General features: G+C 41.1%; 1 protein-coding gene across 7 annotated transcripts in view; it reads right to left on the reverse strand.

Moving 5' to 3' along the window:
• CFAP54 (cilia and flagella associated protein 54) overlaps positions 1 to 13044 on the reverse strand; it is a 308490-nt gene that overhangs the window by 149337 nt on the left and 146109 nt on the right. For 6 of the 7 annotated variants that reach the window (XM_019515044.1, XM_019515049.1, XM_019515045.1 and 3 more), the window contains exons 31-35: positions 11809 to 11920; positions 8035 to 8162; positions 5470 to 5700; positions 4477 to 4619; positions 3041 to 3241 (exon numbers count right to left, since the gene is read on the reverse strand). In XM_019515044.1, coding sequence (XP_019370589.1) covers positions 3041 to 3241; positions 4477 to 4619; positions 5470 to 5700; positions 8035 to 8162; positions 11809 to 11920 — 815 coding nt within the window. The remainder of the gene's footprint in view (positions 1 to 3040; positions 3242 to 4476; positions 4620 to 5469; positions 5701 to 8034; positions 8163 to 11808; positions 11921 to 13044) is intronic. The other variant, XM_019515046.1, reaches the window with a different exon arrangement.

The raw sequence follows: 13044 nt of genomic DNA on the forward strand, positions 1-13044 counted from the left end.
AACTACTTCACAGTTAGGGCGGCTAGGAGCTGGAACCAACTTCCAAGGGAAGTGGTGCTGGCCCCTACCCTGGGGGTCTTTAAGAAGAGGCTGGATGCCTACCTGGCTGGACTCATTTGAGTCCCGTTTCTTGTTTGGGGGTTTTGTTGTTCTCCCGCCCTGGCGGGGGGTTGGGCTAGAAGATCTACTAGGTCCCTTCTGACCCTAAATCTATGAAACTATGAAACTATGATCTCAGATACCCCAACTACCAGCATGTTCAGAAGACATGTGTTCAGCCCAGCTACATGTGCCTTTTGAACATGCTAGGGGAAGGGTCCCAGATCAGGGAGCAGCTCCCCAATCTCAGGCTCCCCTGATCCATCTGGCATGTTCAGAGGACACACATGCAACTGGACTGCACATGGGCACAGGGAGCCTAAGGTCAGAGAACAGCTCCCTAATCTCAGGTACCTGTCCCAGCATGCTCATGCCACCTATTCAAATGAAAGTATGATACAAACCAGCCACAAATACATTCTATATAAATATGGAACACCTTTGTCACTGATCTGCAATTTTATAACACCACAAATTGTGTGCACATATGACATTACTATTTATGCTGCAATTAAAAGCATTAATGAAAGCAAAAGGAGAAACTCTTGCACTTTGAAAGGGAAGTGCATCTTGTAGAAGGCTCTTTTATTATTTATAAATAAATAAATAAATAAATAAATAAATAAATGACAGTTGAGTTCTGTCAACTACTCAACACTGACCACAAATCATTTGTTCAGGTTTTCTACTGACATGTCCTCTATACCAAAATGTGTTTTCAAAATTCCCCGCAGTTCTGCAATAGATCGCTGAAGGTTCAAGAAAGAGATTGAGCTGGGAAGCAACGCACCACAATTGCCAAGCTCAGTCTTCTGCCTTTATGTCAGTCTTTAGGATAGGGTAGGGGTTCCACAGCAACATAAGTGATATGAAAGTGTTCTGTGACATTAGAAAGTTTGAAAACTATGGATCTACACCAAGAAAGTAAACTACAGCTGTTGTACTGTCTGATATCATGTGAACAACATGTCTTGTATAGACAGACCTTTTATGTATTTTGAATGGCATTTCATTTCAATATATGTAGGTGTGATAAGCCTATGCTTGGCTGGTCCAGTTTCAGGCCTCAGCTACAAATTATCAGAGCTCAGGCTGATTCATCCCTAAGGGGTACAGGTACAAGGCCCTGTCCACTTAGGCTTTATAAGCCCACAACAGACAATAACAAGCTGCCCAAGCAACAGACTTGTGCTCTTTGCCTGAACTCCTCTAAGCCAACTTCAGCACTTGATCCTGACTTTGACTTCAGCTCTGTAACCCTGGCTTGTGACATCTGGCTCTGACCACTGGTCTTGGATCCTCCTACCTGTTATAGATTGCTTCTGTTGCAGACTGCTCCTGTTTCTGCCTCCTGCCCATTATGGATTGCTCCTGTTCCTCTCTCTTGCCTGCTCCTGTTTGCTCTTGTTCTGGATTGCTTCTATTCCTGTCTCAGACCTCTCAGCTTGACCAAAGGCTTGCTCTATGACCTCATTTCAAGCTTTGACTTGGTATCTTGGATTCTGACTGATACTTTACTTCTTTCAAATGCAGAATTCTCCCTGTTTGAAGAGGTAACTCCTTTATTTTACAGAGGACCATCACAAATTGGACCTCCTTTTGAAATACACTCTTGTTAAAGGAGTCTTTAAAACAGAGATGGGAATGGGTATATGGGTGTGTAACAAAAAATAGTATTATATAATCCTCTTTCCATGATCTTTAACATCCAATGTTCTGAAATTATTTTGGACCAGGCATGTTGGAAATAAGCTAACCAATGGCTAGCCAATGGTCAAAGATAAGAATATGAAAAGTAGTTCTGAAGAAAGAGGCGAGTTGATGATGCACAGGAAGTCAAATTTTCTGGTTGGGAGATCATGGGATTTGATAGCTGTGGATGAAAAATGCTTTATCTTGAAGAGACTATGCCCCTTTGCTACAAACTCTGGTCCCCTGTATTAGTATTATGAAGGTTACCGTAAGTACATGTGTAGCCTGTTGGTGGGAGTGCCCATAAAGCTAATCAGGAAAAAACGATGTAGTGGTTACAAATACAATTGCCCTAAAATCTGCTGTCCATGTAAAAAGAAGTCTTTGAGACGGGATGGCCTTCGGCTAAGGTAAATGTAACTGATGTCTCTACTCCATTAGTCATTCATCAAAACAATAATGCAGGGCACTCTGATTTACATAGGCCTATTTGCTAGCATTTAACATTTGTGATTCTCATCCACTGGTTCAGTGTTTAAATTTCTGCTGAAGCGATTCAGACAGTTGAGCTCCTTGTCTTTAGCAGCAGGTTTTTGCCAGCTTTGTCAAGACCTCTCATTAGTAGCTAACTACAAGGGATTCTGGTACTGGGTGAATGGAGGGGAAAAAAAAAAAAATCAATCAATCAATCAAAGCCAGTTGACAATGCCCAACACCACTTATCTGCATAATTAAGATGGTATTAATGAGCCTGGCATCTACTTTACAATCATGTCAAGGTCTAATAATTGTTCATTTATCAGATTTGCTAACTGGTTCACTACCAAGGCATGCAGAAAAAATGCAGAAGCTTGTGCAGTCTTTCCTGTACCTTCTCACTGGGAATTTTGTGAGTTGCTGCTACTTTCCACAGTAAATCCTCAAAAATTTTATAATCATCAGGAATTAAAGAAGTTAGGTTAGGTATCACCACCTCATTTGGAGATAACAATGAAATATTACCTGGAGCAGGATGTTCCATTTCATAAATCCCTTGAAGGAGGGAAAGACCCTGACTTTGATCTTATTTGATAGTCCCTACCTAAAGTGCCATGAGGAAGTTAATATGAGTAAAAAAAAATAAGTGAGCAATCAAGTCCCCTATGATAAAGTCCCCCCACATACAAAATGGATCTTGGAAGTTATAAAAAGCCAGCAGCCAAAAATGAATGTTGATAGTAATCTAGATGATGCTTATATGAGCCAGTACCTTGTTCATGGCGTGCACACAATTGAGTGCCTTTTCCTGAGGTAAGAACAGAGGAAACAGGGTCCTGGGATCTTATTGACCACAGTTGTTCCTCAGACTCAGAGGATGCCACAGAATAGTAGTTTAGGAAGGGAGGTGCTGATTGGCTTCTCACTGATGGTGCTTCTGTGCTTGGTACCATAAAATTAGACTGTGCAGGTGCTGAAAATGGGAAACTCAAAGGAATGAGTGGTGAGTATTGTATCAATTCCACGAACAAAATCTTGTGGGATCCCAGTACAAAAGTGCAAGCAAAGCTATAGAAAGCAGGAAAGCCAACATGCAGAATTTTGGTACCAATCACTGTGATATTGTTAAAGCCTCTGCCAAAGATGAAGATACTTGTGGCTGGATGGACATTGGTACCAACAAAGAGCTGAATGCTGGTACCAGTACCAAAGACAAGCCGTTGAAGAGTGTGTACCACAGAAATTAAAATGGCATAAACAACAACTGGAGATATCCAAATCAAATGCAACTAGACCAATACTGAAGGTAGTGCTCACTGCTGTCTTCTGAGTGGCTTCAACTGTGGGCTGGCAGAAGATAATCCACATTTTGGTGTGGTTCCCCCCTCCCCCTTAGCAGATCTATGCTTTGTTGTATATTGATTTAGTAGGAGATTTCAGATATCAAAGGACACACAAACATCACAATGTTTGTGGATGTGACCTTCCCAGAGCCAAAATAAAATTCTCATGCGACCATCATTCAGGAATAGCACAGTGGTAGAAATATAGGACTGAAGGGACAACTCTGTGCCCCGGGTCATGGCAATGAATGGGGCAACACCAGTTATTTGTGCGTGTCCTCCCCCCACTCCACCTCTGAAAAGCAGCAGCCCCGGTCACCCCCTTCAGTTATACTATTGGGCAGAAGACAGGCAGTGCTTAAGCCTGCAACACTTGTGATCAGACATTAGGAACAGTCAGAACTGAATGGAAATTCAGAGAAATAAAACTAAATAAGATTCCTATGTTCCTATGTATCCTTCCCATAATTTTTCTGTCAAGATCTCACCTCAGTGCTAAGAACTTCTCTTGACAAAGACTGTGGAAGACTATGAAGAGAAAATTCTACTGGCCAGGACTGCTACAAGCCCCCGTTATTAGGAGGAAAAAAAATCATTACTTTTGACCTCTGGGAAAACCAGGGGATCTCACCCAAACTTCTCTGTAAGGAACTAGAAGTGATTTGCCTGTGTTACATAATGAATCAGTAAAGAAGCCAGAAATAGAATCCAGGGTTCTTCTGACGTCCAATACATTCTAACCGTACCATATTCATCCATAGATTTGCCTGTATGAGCTGGTTTGTAATTCCAGGCTCATTAAATAGAGTAATAAAGAAAGCTAGGTTAAACAGATTCAGTTTCTTTATCCATTCCTAATTCTTACCAGTTATTCCTTTGGTGATTTCTGAATGTGATTTTTTAAGCAGTGGATAACTTGGTGCTCTTAAGTTTACGTCTTGTCCTTCTCGTACCACTATGATACCAGAATTATTTAATGAGAAAATTTCATGGTCTAGAACATCATAACTGCAGATCATAATAAAAAAAAAAAAAAAAAAAAAAAAAAAAAAAAAAAAAAAAATCATTAAAAAAGCTCTAGGTACTGTGTTACAGCAGACTGACTGACTTACTTTCCTGGCTGATTTAAATGCTACCCTACCCAGCAAAAGTTCAGGGCAGCTTACAGTAAGTAGGGACCTACCCAAATCAAGGACATAGGTGGCCGATTTTGCACGTAGATCATGAGACCGGCCACAATTTTCATGGGCTTACTGCAGTGTCCCCCACACCCACACACACCTCTGATTGGCCCAGGGGCCCCACTGGTCCTGCCCCTCATCATTGATTGGTTACAAGGGCTGTCCATCATGTCCACCTACTGGTGGAAAGGAGGAAAGGAGTGGGACTGCATTATACACATCCCTCAGCTAATCAGTGGCAAGGGGCAGGGGCAGCAGCCATCTTGGCTGCTCCCCTTCATGCTCACTGGGGAGGCAGCATTTTATTTTTAGTAAGGGTTTTGTTTGGGGGGTTTTTGCAGGTTTCATGAACATTGTCCGACTTCACAGACAATGCCTGATTTCACAATTTCCATGAAATCCACAAAATCACGAACCGAGTAGGTCCCTAACAAGTAGAGACAAAATAATTATGAAAGCAGGTAAAAATAAGATAAATAATAACTTCCAAATAAATATCCAGAAAATTTATTCTACCAAAATTTAATTTTGATCATTCATTTGCATACAGGAAAAGAGCCGTCATGTAATCAAACTGACTATGCCATTATAACTCATATTAAAAATATGAGTTAGGTGTTAATCATGCATTTAATATTTTAAACATTACAGTATATACAGTATACATAATATTATACCTGTTCAAATGTTGTAAACTGCAAAATCCAATATTATATTGATCTTCCAGCTTCTTCTTAAACAAACAGAACTGTGTAATTGCCAGATAAATATTCATCTGAGACCTCCAGGGCATCTCCTCAAGACATGCTTGATGGAATTTTTTTCGTTTTAAGTGATTACTAACAACTGGATTCAGTAGTGTTACCAGGGTGTGAAAAGCTACTTTTTGTAACTCCTCTTGCATTTTCCTAAACAAAAATATCTTAACAGCATTGTACATTATCAGAGCTAGACCAGAGCTTTAAAGCAGTGCAGGAAGAGAAAATGATGTGACATGTGTACACACCATTGCATATCAACAGCCTTCCACTACCTCATAAACATATTATGATTTTCTACAGATTGTACAATACTGAACCAAGGCAGGCTACATTTTTCTTCTGCAAATACATTTACATTTTGCTATATTCTACACTAGGGGTTCTCAAACTGTGGTATGCAGACTCCTGGGGGGTACGCAAGACATCTGTGGGGGACGCACAGAAGAAAATGTGTAATGGCAGATTTTATTTTCATTATAATAATTGGCATTTAAGTGGTAAAATATAAAACATATGCTGGTAAGCATACATGGGCAGATAGTAAGTCTGGAAGGGGATGTGCAATATGAAAAAGTTTGGGAACCTCTGTTCCACACCACACTAATCAAATCCTGCCATCTCATCTCATTTGTTACTCATTTTCACAAGTTTTGCTTGAGAATTTTGCTTTGTATTTGGAGGTACTTGCACCTCTGTAATTAAAATAGACCATAACAGAAATTATTATACATAAAAAGGAATCAGGATACACTAGATTTTCTTTATATCCAATACCAGCAGATTTTGGAATGCCATAAGCTCCTACCAAATTAAGGGCAGTGTCTCAAAACTAAAAAATAGGGCAGTCAAATCTATCAATATTTGGGCAACCTACTTAAAAACTCCCTCAAATAGACACATTTTTTCGAATAATGAGAACTTCTACATAAGTTTTCAAAGCACAATACTGAAACTCACTGAAGTTATCATTCATGGACTGAAGAGGAGTCCAAAATACCAAATTTGGTATTTACAAAACCTTTTTTGAAGTATGATGTATAAGATACTTTTATAAGCCATGTTTCTTTGACTGATTTTGTATCTAAACTCCGCAAGTAAAGGGCCTGCATCTGCAGTTACGTGTAAAGAGGCTAATTCCAAAAGACATTTTCCTGACAGACGTTTTTTGAAAGAGTCATTAGGAGGGTTAACTCCTGATGTTGGTCCTAAAGTAGGACCATGGGCCTAGAAAGGTCATTGAGTCTAGTCCCGTCTTCTCATAGGCAACCATATCATATAATACCTTCCATAAATGAATTAGAAAAGCTCCTAAATGTAGTTAGAGGTGTTGATGTAAAAAAATATATAATTTGGCTGACTGTTCTATAGTGTCCCCCACTTAAACAATTAGAAACCTTCTCTGAAGCTGCAGTCTGAAGTTATTTAGGGCAACATGCGTAAAGAATAGGAAAACTCTTCCCAAGTTTCTCTGTAAATAAGGTAAATGACACACTATAATAGAACCAAATAATTCTTCTTCCTACTTATCACATGTTGCTAATTTTCACTGAATTATTTTATACAAAGAACTAATGATTTGAAGGTATCAGCCTCCTGTTTAAAAATACTAAATTTACATGAATCTTACCGATCATAGTTTCATATATTTTAAGGCCAGAAGGAACCATTACATCTAGTTCGACCTCATAGGCCCTTATATTTCACCCGGTTACCCCTTAACTGAGCCCAATAACTAAGTTATGTCCGACTTACATAACTTGCAGAACGACATCCATTATTGATGGGACAACATAAGGAAATAGATGATTTACTGTTTTCCTTAATAGTTTGTTCCAATTGCTAATCACCCCCACTGTTAAAAAAGTGCATTTATTTCCAATTTGAAAGTGTCTAGCTTTCACCCATCATTCATATTATGTATTTTTTTCCTAGATTAAAGAACCCTTCAGTACCTGCTATTTTCTCCATGTGAAGATGCTTTTATCCTTTAACAATGCCATCTCAATATTTCTGATGGCAAGCAAAACAGACTGAACATTGAATGATGGAAATTACAGAAATTTTCTCCTTAAGACTCTTGAAAACCTAAGCTTTCCAGTGCAACTCCAAAAAATATTAGCTTTCACCTAAACAAGGCTTTCTGTTGTGGTAAGCTAATTTGATTGAGTGAATGCAAGTGAAAAAATACTACTCTTCTGGACCATCAGGCAAGGCCTCCAAACATTCTCTGAATTTTACAACATTATCAGGATCCTAAATCAGTTTTTCTTCATAGGATCTGAAGCGTATATTACACCATTCAAGAGTCTCAGAGAAAAAGATAATCTGTGATTTTGCTGTTATAAACAACCCTTTCTGGATCTTGTTCATTTTTACATGAATTTAGAAACAACACATACTTATTTATAAAATAAAACTTCCATTAAAATTAATTATGCTTCTATGGAATGAGCTCAGGGAATTATCAATCTGCAAATTTACCTTTGCGCTTCTGGAGACTTCCCTCGGATACTGCGGCGTTTCACATAATATTGTCTAAGAGTGTCCTTTCTTCTAGCAGGGGTCACTATTTCCTTTCTTGGGTTCTTCAAAGTTGGAGTTTCCGATTTCTTTAAAATAACATAAACATAAGGTCAGGAATACCAAGATTAACTCTGGGTACTGACAGATATACAGCTCCCCAGTCTAACTCATGGCACTTCACAGAAAACGCCATGTGTTAGACTGCCCCCTCCCCCTCAACCCAAAAGACATTCCCTGTTGGGTTGCAGTGAGGTGAAATAGAGCTCCACTTTGGAGCCAATCTAGCTGAGGAGCTGCCTGCCTGTAGCCTGTCTCCCCTAGCCCCACCCTCTCTCAGCTCCAGTGCTACCTGCAGGATGGCAGGGGGAGAAGAGAAGGGGAGGGAGTGGGATGGGGTGTGCCGAGCCTGAGCTGGAGTGGGAATGAGTGGACTGGAGTCCCCCTGAGGTGGGACAACTCCAACCTACCTGCTGCTGCTCCAGTTCAGGCTGGGCATACCCCAGCCTGCAGCTCCCTCCCATCCTGCAGACAGCCCTGGGGGCACAGCTGGGCTGCAGCAGCCTAGCCATGCTCATGCTCAGAGACTTACAGAATTTAATGAAGGTACTCTGCTTTGGAGTGCCTTCATCTGAACCCTCACTTAATGAGGACTAATTTATTGTGCAACTGGGCACTTTTAAAGCACTCTGAAGCCATGCACTTCTATCAGAACATAGCTGTAAAGTGCTTTCAAGGCGCTGATCACATGACAAATGCCACTTCTATCAACTCCCACAATTTCACTTATCAATGTATTTCCACCACTGAAATCATCATTCTTTTTCCCATCACTGTAAACATGAGCAGATCCAGGATTAAGATGCCACCGGTGCTGACCCTCAGATGATGGTGGGGATTGGGGTGAGGCTGCAGTTCCTAGGCCAGCAGGGGACACCAGAGGGAGGGGAGACCAGGCAGGGGTAGGAAAGAGCCTAGACCAGGGCAGAGGCAGGCCTGAGGCTCCCTCTGCCCCAGTACCCAGAGAAGCCAGACAATGGTGGCATATGGGTCCATCTTTCCTGCCATTTCCCTGCCCAGCCCCATCAAGGGTCCCCCAATGGCCAGAATCCTCCAGTCAGGGGGAGCAGCTGTACAGGCAGCCCCCTTCCTATGCCTGCTTCCTGCATGCCCCCACCCCTTCATATATGAGGACAACTGGGAACAGGAGCAGGAAGAGGGAACTTGCCTGTTGCTGTCTCTGTTCCCAGTCAAGCCTGGCACCCCACACAGCTGGAACACAGTAGAAGGGGCTCAGGGGCTCCCCCTGCATTCTGCACCTGGGTCATCCAGGGACAGCAATGGTGGCAGATAGGTTTACCCAGAGGCGTAATGAGCAGGATTTGCACCCTCAATAAAAACTGTGGGGGGGGAGGTGGAGAGAGGAGAAGGTCCTACCTACTCCATGGATTCAAAACAGTCCCTAGGTGTTTCTGCTGCTGCCATGGTGGGGTCTACCTACAGGGAAGTTTGGACAAGATCCCCTGGTTTTCCATGGGGCCGAAAGTAATGGTTGAGGTCTGCTTTTATAACATCTGGATGCTGCTGCTGCTGGACTCTGCAGGGGTGAGGGAGCCATTCTGGTGCCCCAACTAGGTTGGCACCTGGGTGTGGTGCCTTGCCTGCTCCCCACATTATGGTACTGGGTTCATCCTTCCTGTGTCTGCTCCCCATCCAATACCACCCCATCCCCAGCTGTCCCTGTCAAGCCAGTGCCTCCTACCATGCCTCGCCCTCCCACCCCTGTCATTGTCTGATATCAGTACCTGCCTGGACTCTTCAAGAGACCCAGGCATCTGGAGCTATGGAGAACAGGAGCCACTGACATGCCTTCCACAAGATGGCAGTGCAAGGGAAGTGCAACTGCACCACTGTAACCCCCTGGATCCACCCCGATTGTAAATTATTAATTTTGGTACTGTAAAGTTTCAGACTTTATTTCTGTATTTAAATTGTAATAAATAAGAAAAAAAAGAAAAAGTTCAGTAAGATTGTACCAAGATAAGAAATTTCTAAAGAAAACCTATGAACACTGAGGGCCCTTGCAGTCCTATATTTCTAAAGAATCAGTTACATAAATCCCTTTTAAATACAGCAGGAAGTAGACATTTTGGGACACAAACAGATATTTTTCAAAGACCACTAAAATTGCAATGAGAATATCTTATCTGTTCAAATTCTGGGAAGATAATGTCTTACAGGTTTTCTTTTTTTTTTCACTATACACTAGTATATGGAACCTCATTACAGTCTCCTTAAGTGATTTTTTTTTTAAATTGCTTGAAGATATGTAAGACAGACTTTAATTAAGCTATGGGAATATGTTCTTCCAAGAGATTACTCCATAGATGGTTGGGTAGAAATATATAATGATCTCTTATCTTTAACTATCAATACAGTGGACATTAGGGCCCCCTCTACACATGCAGGTAAAATGCAATGGGATCTAATGAGCAATTCTCACAATAGCACCACCTGCCATGCCAAATGTATAATGGCAGGAGGTGCAATTGTAGGATCATGCATTAGATTACATTGTACCTTATTGCTGGTGCAAGCGGACCCAATTTTGGGCTCCACCTGAACTAGCAACAAACAAGCTCCCATAGCTGGCAGCCCCATGCACCCCAGGTGAGGGGCTCCAAGGTGCAGGGGCACTCCACAGAGGGCTGGAGGATTGCCACTGCAGAGATCTCCCTGCCCCAGGGGTACAGGAAACCCTCAGGGCTGGAGGATTGCTGCTAAGTGATTGTCCAACCCTAAGGGTCTAGGAAATCCCTGGGGCCAGAGGATAATTGCGATCCTCCAGCCTCAGGGTGCAGAGAGCCCTAGGGATTGCAGCTACTGCAATGCCTAGGGCTCAGAAGTGCATGGAAACCCCCAGACCCTGGGGATTGTAGCTGCCATGCTGGGCATGGTGCATCCAGCAGCAGGAGAGTCCCTGCTACACATGGAAATTCAGGCTTGCTAGCAACCAGCTCTGAAGTGAGTACACATTTTCAAGGTCTAATTTTATAGCTGGTTGGAGCTTTTTATCTTGTGATAGCTACTTTCCACCTGTAGCTGGTCTCCACTTAATTGTGCAATACCTGTAACATGTAGAGTGGACCTAAAAGTCTTCTTCCACAGCTCCATCCTCACTTATTAACGTGGTTTATAGATGACCGGCAACAACTGATTATGACGGGATTTTGTACTGAAAAAGTTATTTCTGGCTGTATTCCTGTGTAAATTTAGCTAATTTGAAGTAAAAACATCTATGATGGGAATTAATCAGGAATTGCTTTCTCTGTGAACAAGAAGATGTACTGATGTATAAAGACATATATGGGACAGACTGCTCTGTTTGGAAAATAATTTATTTCTGTGTACAAGGCTGCCATGAAAATGATTCATACCAGAACCTTGTCATTTTCTAAAAAAGCTGATGACAGGATAGCCTTCAAAAACTTTGGAATTCACTACCCTGCCTTGTCTAAAATTGGCTTTTAGGGCATTAGAAAAGCCTAACTCTTTCCCCAGGCTTTTTTGGAGAAAAGGGCATGTTAAGAGTTAGAATTTGTGCCCCAAAGGCTAGAAATTGTTTCTTTCAATTTTTCATTTTCAGTTTGCTATGTTTATTATTGTTGGTTTTAGTGTGCTTACACTGTTCCTATACAGTAAAGATATATAGCTGTTAATAAAAGTACAACTCACTTTTTGAAACTCCACTACTGCTGTAGTGTACCGTTTTGTATCTTCAGAAACGCTGAGCCCATCTCCTTCCTTCCCCGAAGTTCCTTTGATACCAAGAAGTTGGCGATTCCTCCTAATAAACATGTATTAATAACAAAACTTTGTAAGATAACAATTAAAGTATGTGGGAAAAACTAAAGCCCATGCAGTTCTTACTAACATCAAAGGCAGTTGAGGGTGTTCAGCATCTCAAAGGAGCCCATTATGCTTTCTTAAAGATAGTTATGCTTTATAAGTCTTTGTGGATGCTATTCTTATATAAAGATTTATAGATACCTGAATTAATCCAAACATAATTTATAATCTTCCATCTGAATTTAAGACTTAGGTTCTCATTAAATAAAGGGAGACTGAATGAGGAAAGGGCCCATGGAAAAAAATGTGTGATCATGAAATAATTTTTTTTTAAAAATGTACCATACTGCATACATACAACAGGACTGAATTAAGTCACATATCTACCATATATATCAGCATTTTGAGTGCTTGATTTTGAAACCATATTAATGTTCTTTAACATGGGTTTGTGCATGCACATTAGCTATATCTGTAGATATAGACAGCCTTCTGGTAAGCCTTGGAATGTCATCCCATTACATGAGGCCAAAAAGGCAAAAAAACAGTCAAATATAAAAAGCTGTGAAGCAGCTTAGTGAAAAATACATACATGCAAATGAAACTCTTACTGCACACTCATTGTAATTTCCTACTCTGGCAACTCGAAATAGTTCCTTTGCTGCACTACTCCTTTAAATTTGACCCTGCTTGACCAATAGCAGTGACCCATAGAAACCACTGGCTTATCACTATCACTGCTAAAAACATAATGGCTACATTGCTGGATATACCTGCTCAAACTGACACATTTGGGCAACTATTTGTGACAGAAGTGAGCTTTACTAGACACTATCAAAGTAGAAGAATCTTCATACATCCTCACAGTACAAAATAATTTCTGCAGCTATGTAGTCTTCCACACCTCATGGGCCTTACCATATATACCCAAATTCAAGATGATTTGGAATGCAAGATGACCACCCCACCAATAATTAGACTCTCTATATAGAAAATTATACATTTATAATTATCCATACTAGAATCTAATTAGCAGAATCATCCTAAATTTTTCCTTTCCAGTGCTGTGCTGGGAAAAGCTGTAGTGGGGGGTGAGAGACCAGACCCCCACCCCTCTGTCCC

This window comes from Gavialis gangeticus, unplaced genomic scaffold, assembly GCF_001723915.1.
Source record: "Gavialis gangeticus isolate Ggan-Ray unplaced genomic scaffold, GavGan_comp1, whole genome shotgun sequence".
NCBI classification, from domain to species: domain Eukaryota; kingdom Metazoa; phylum Chordata; order Crocodylia; family Gavialidae; genus Gavialis; species Gavialis gangeticus.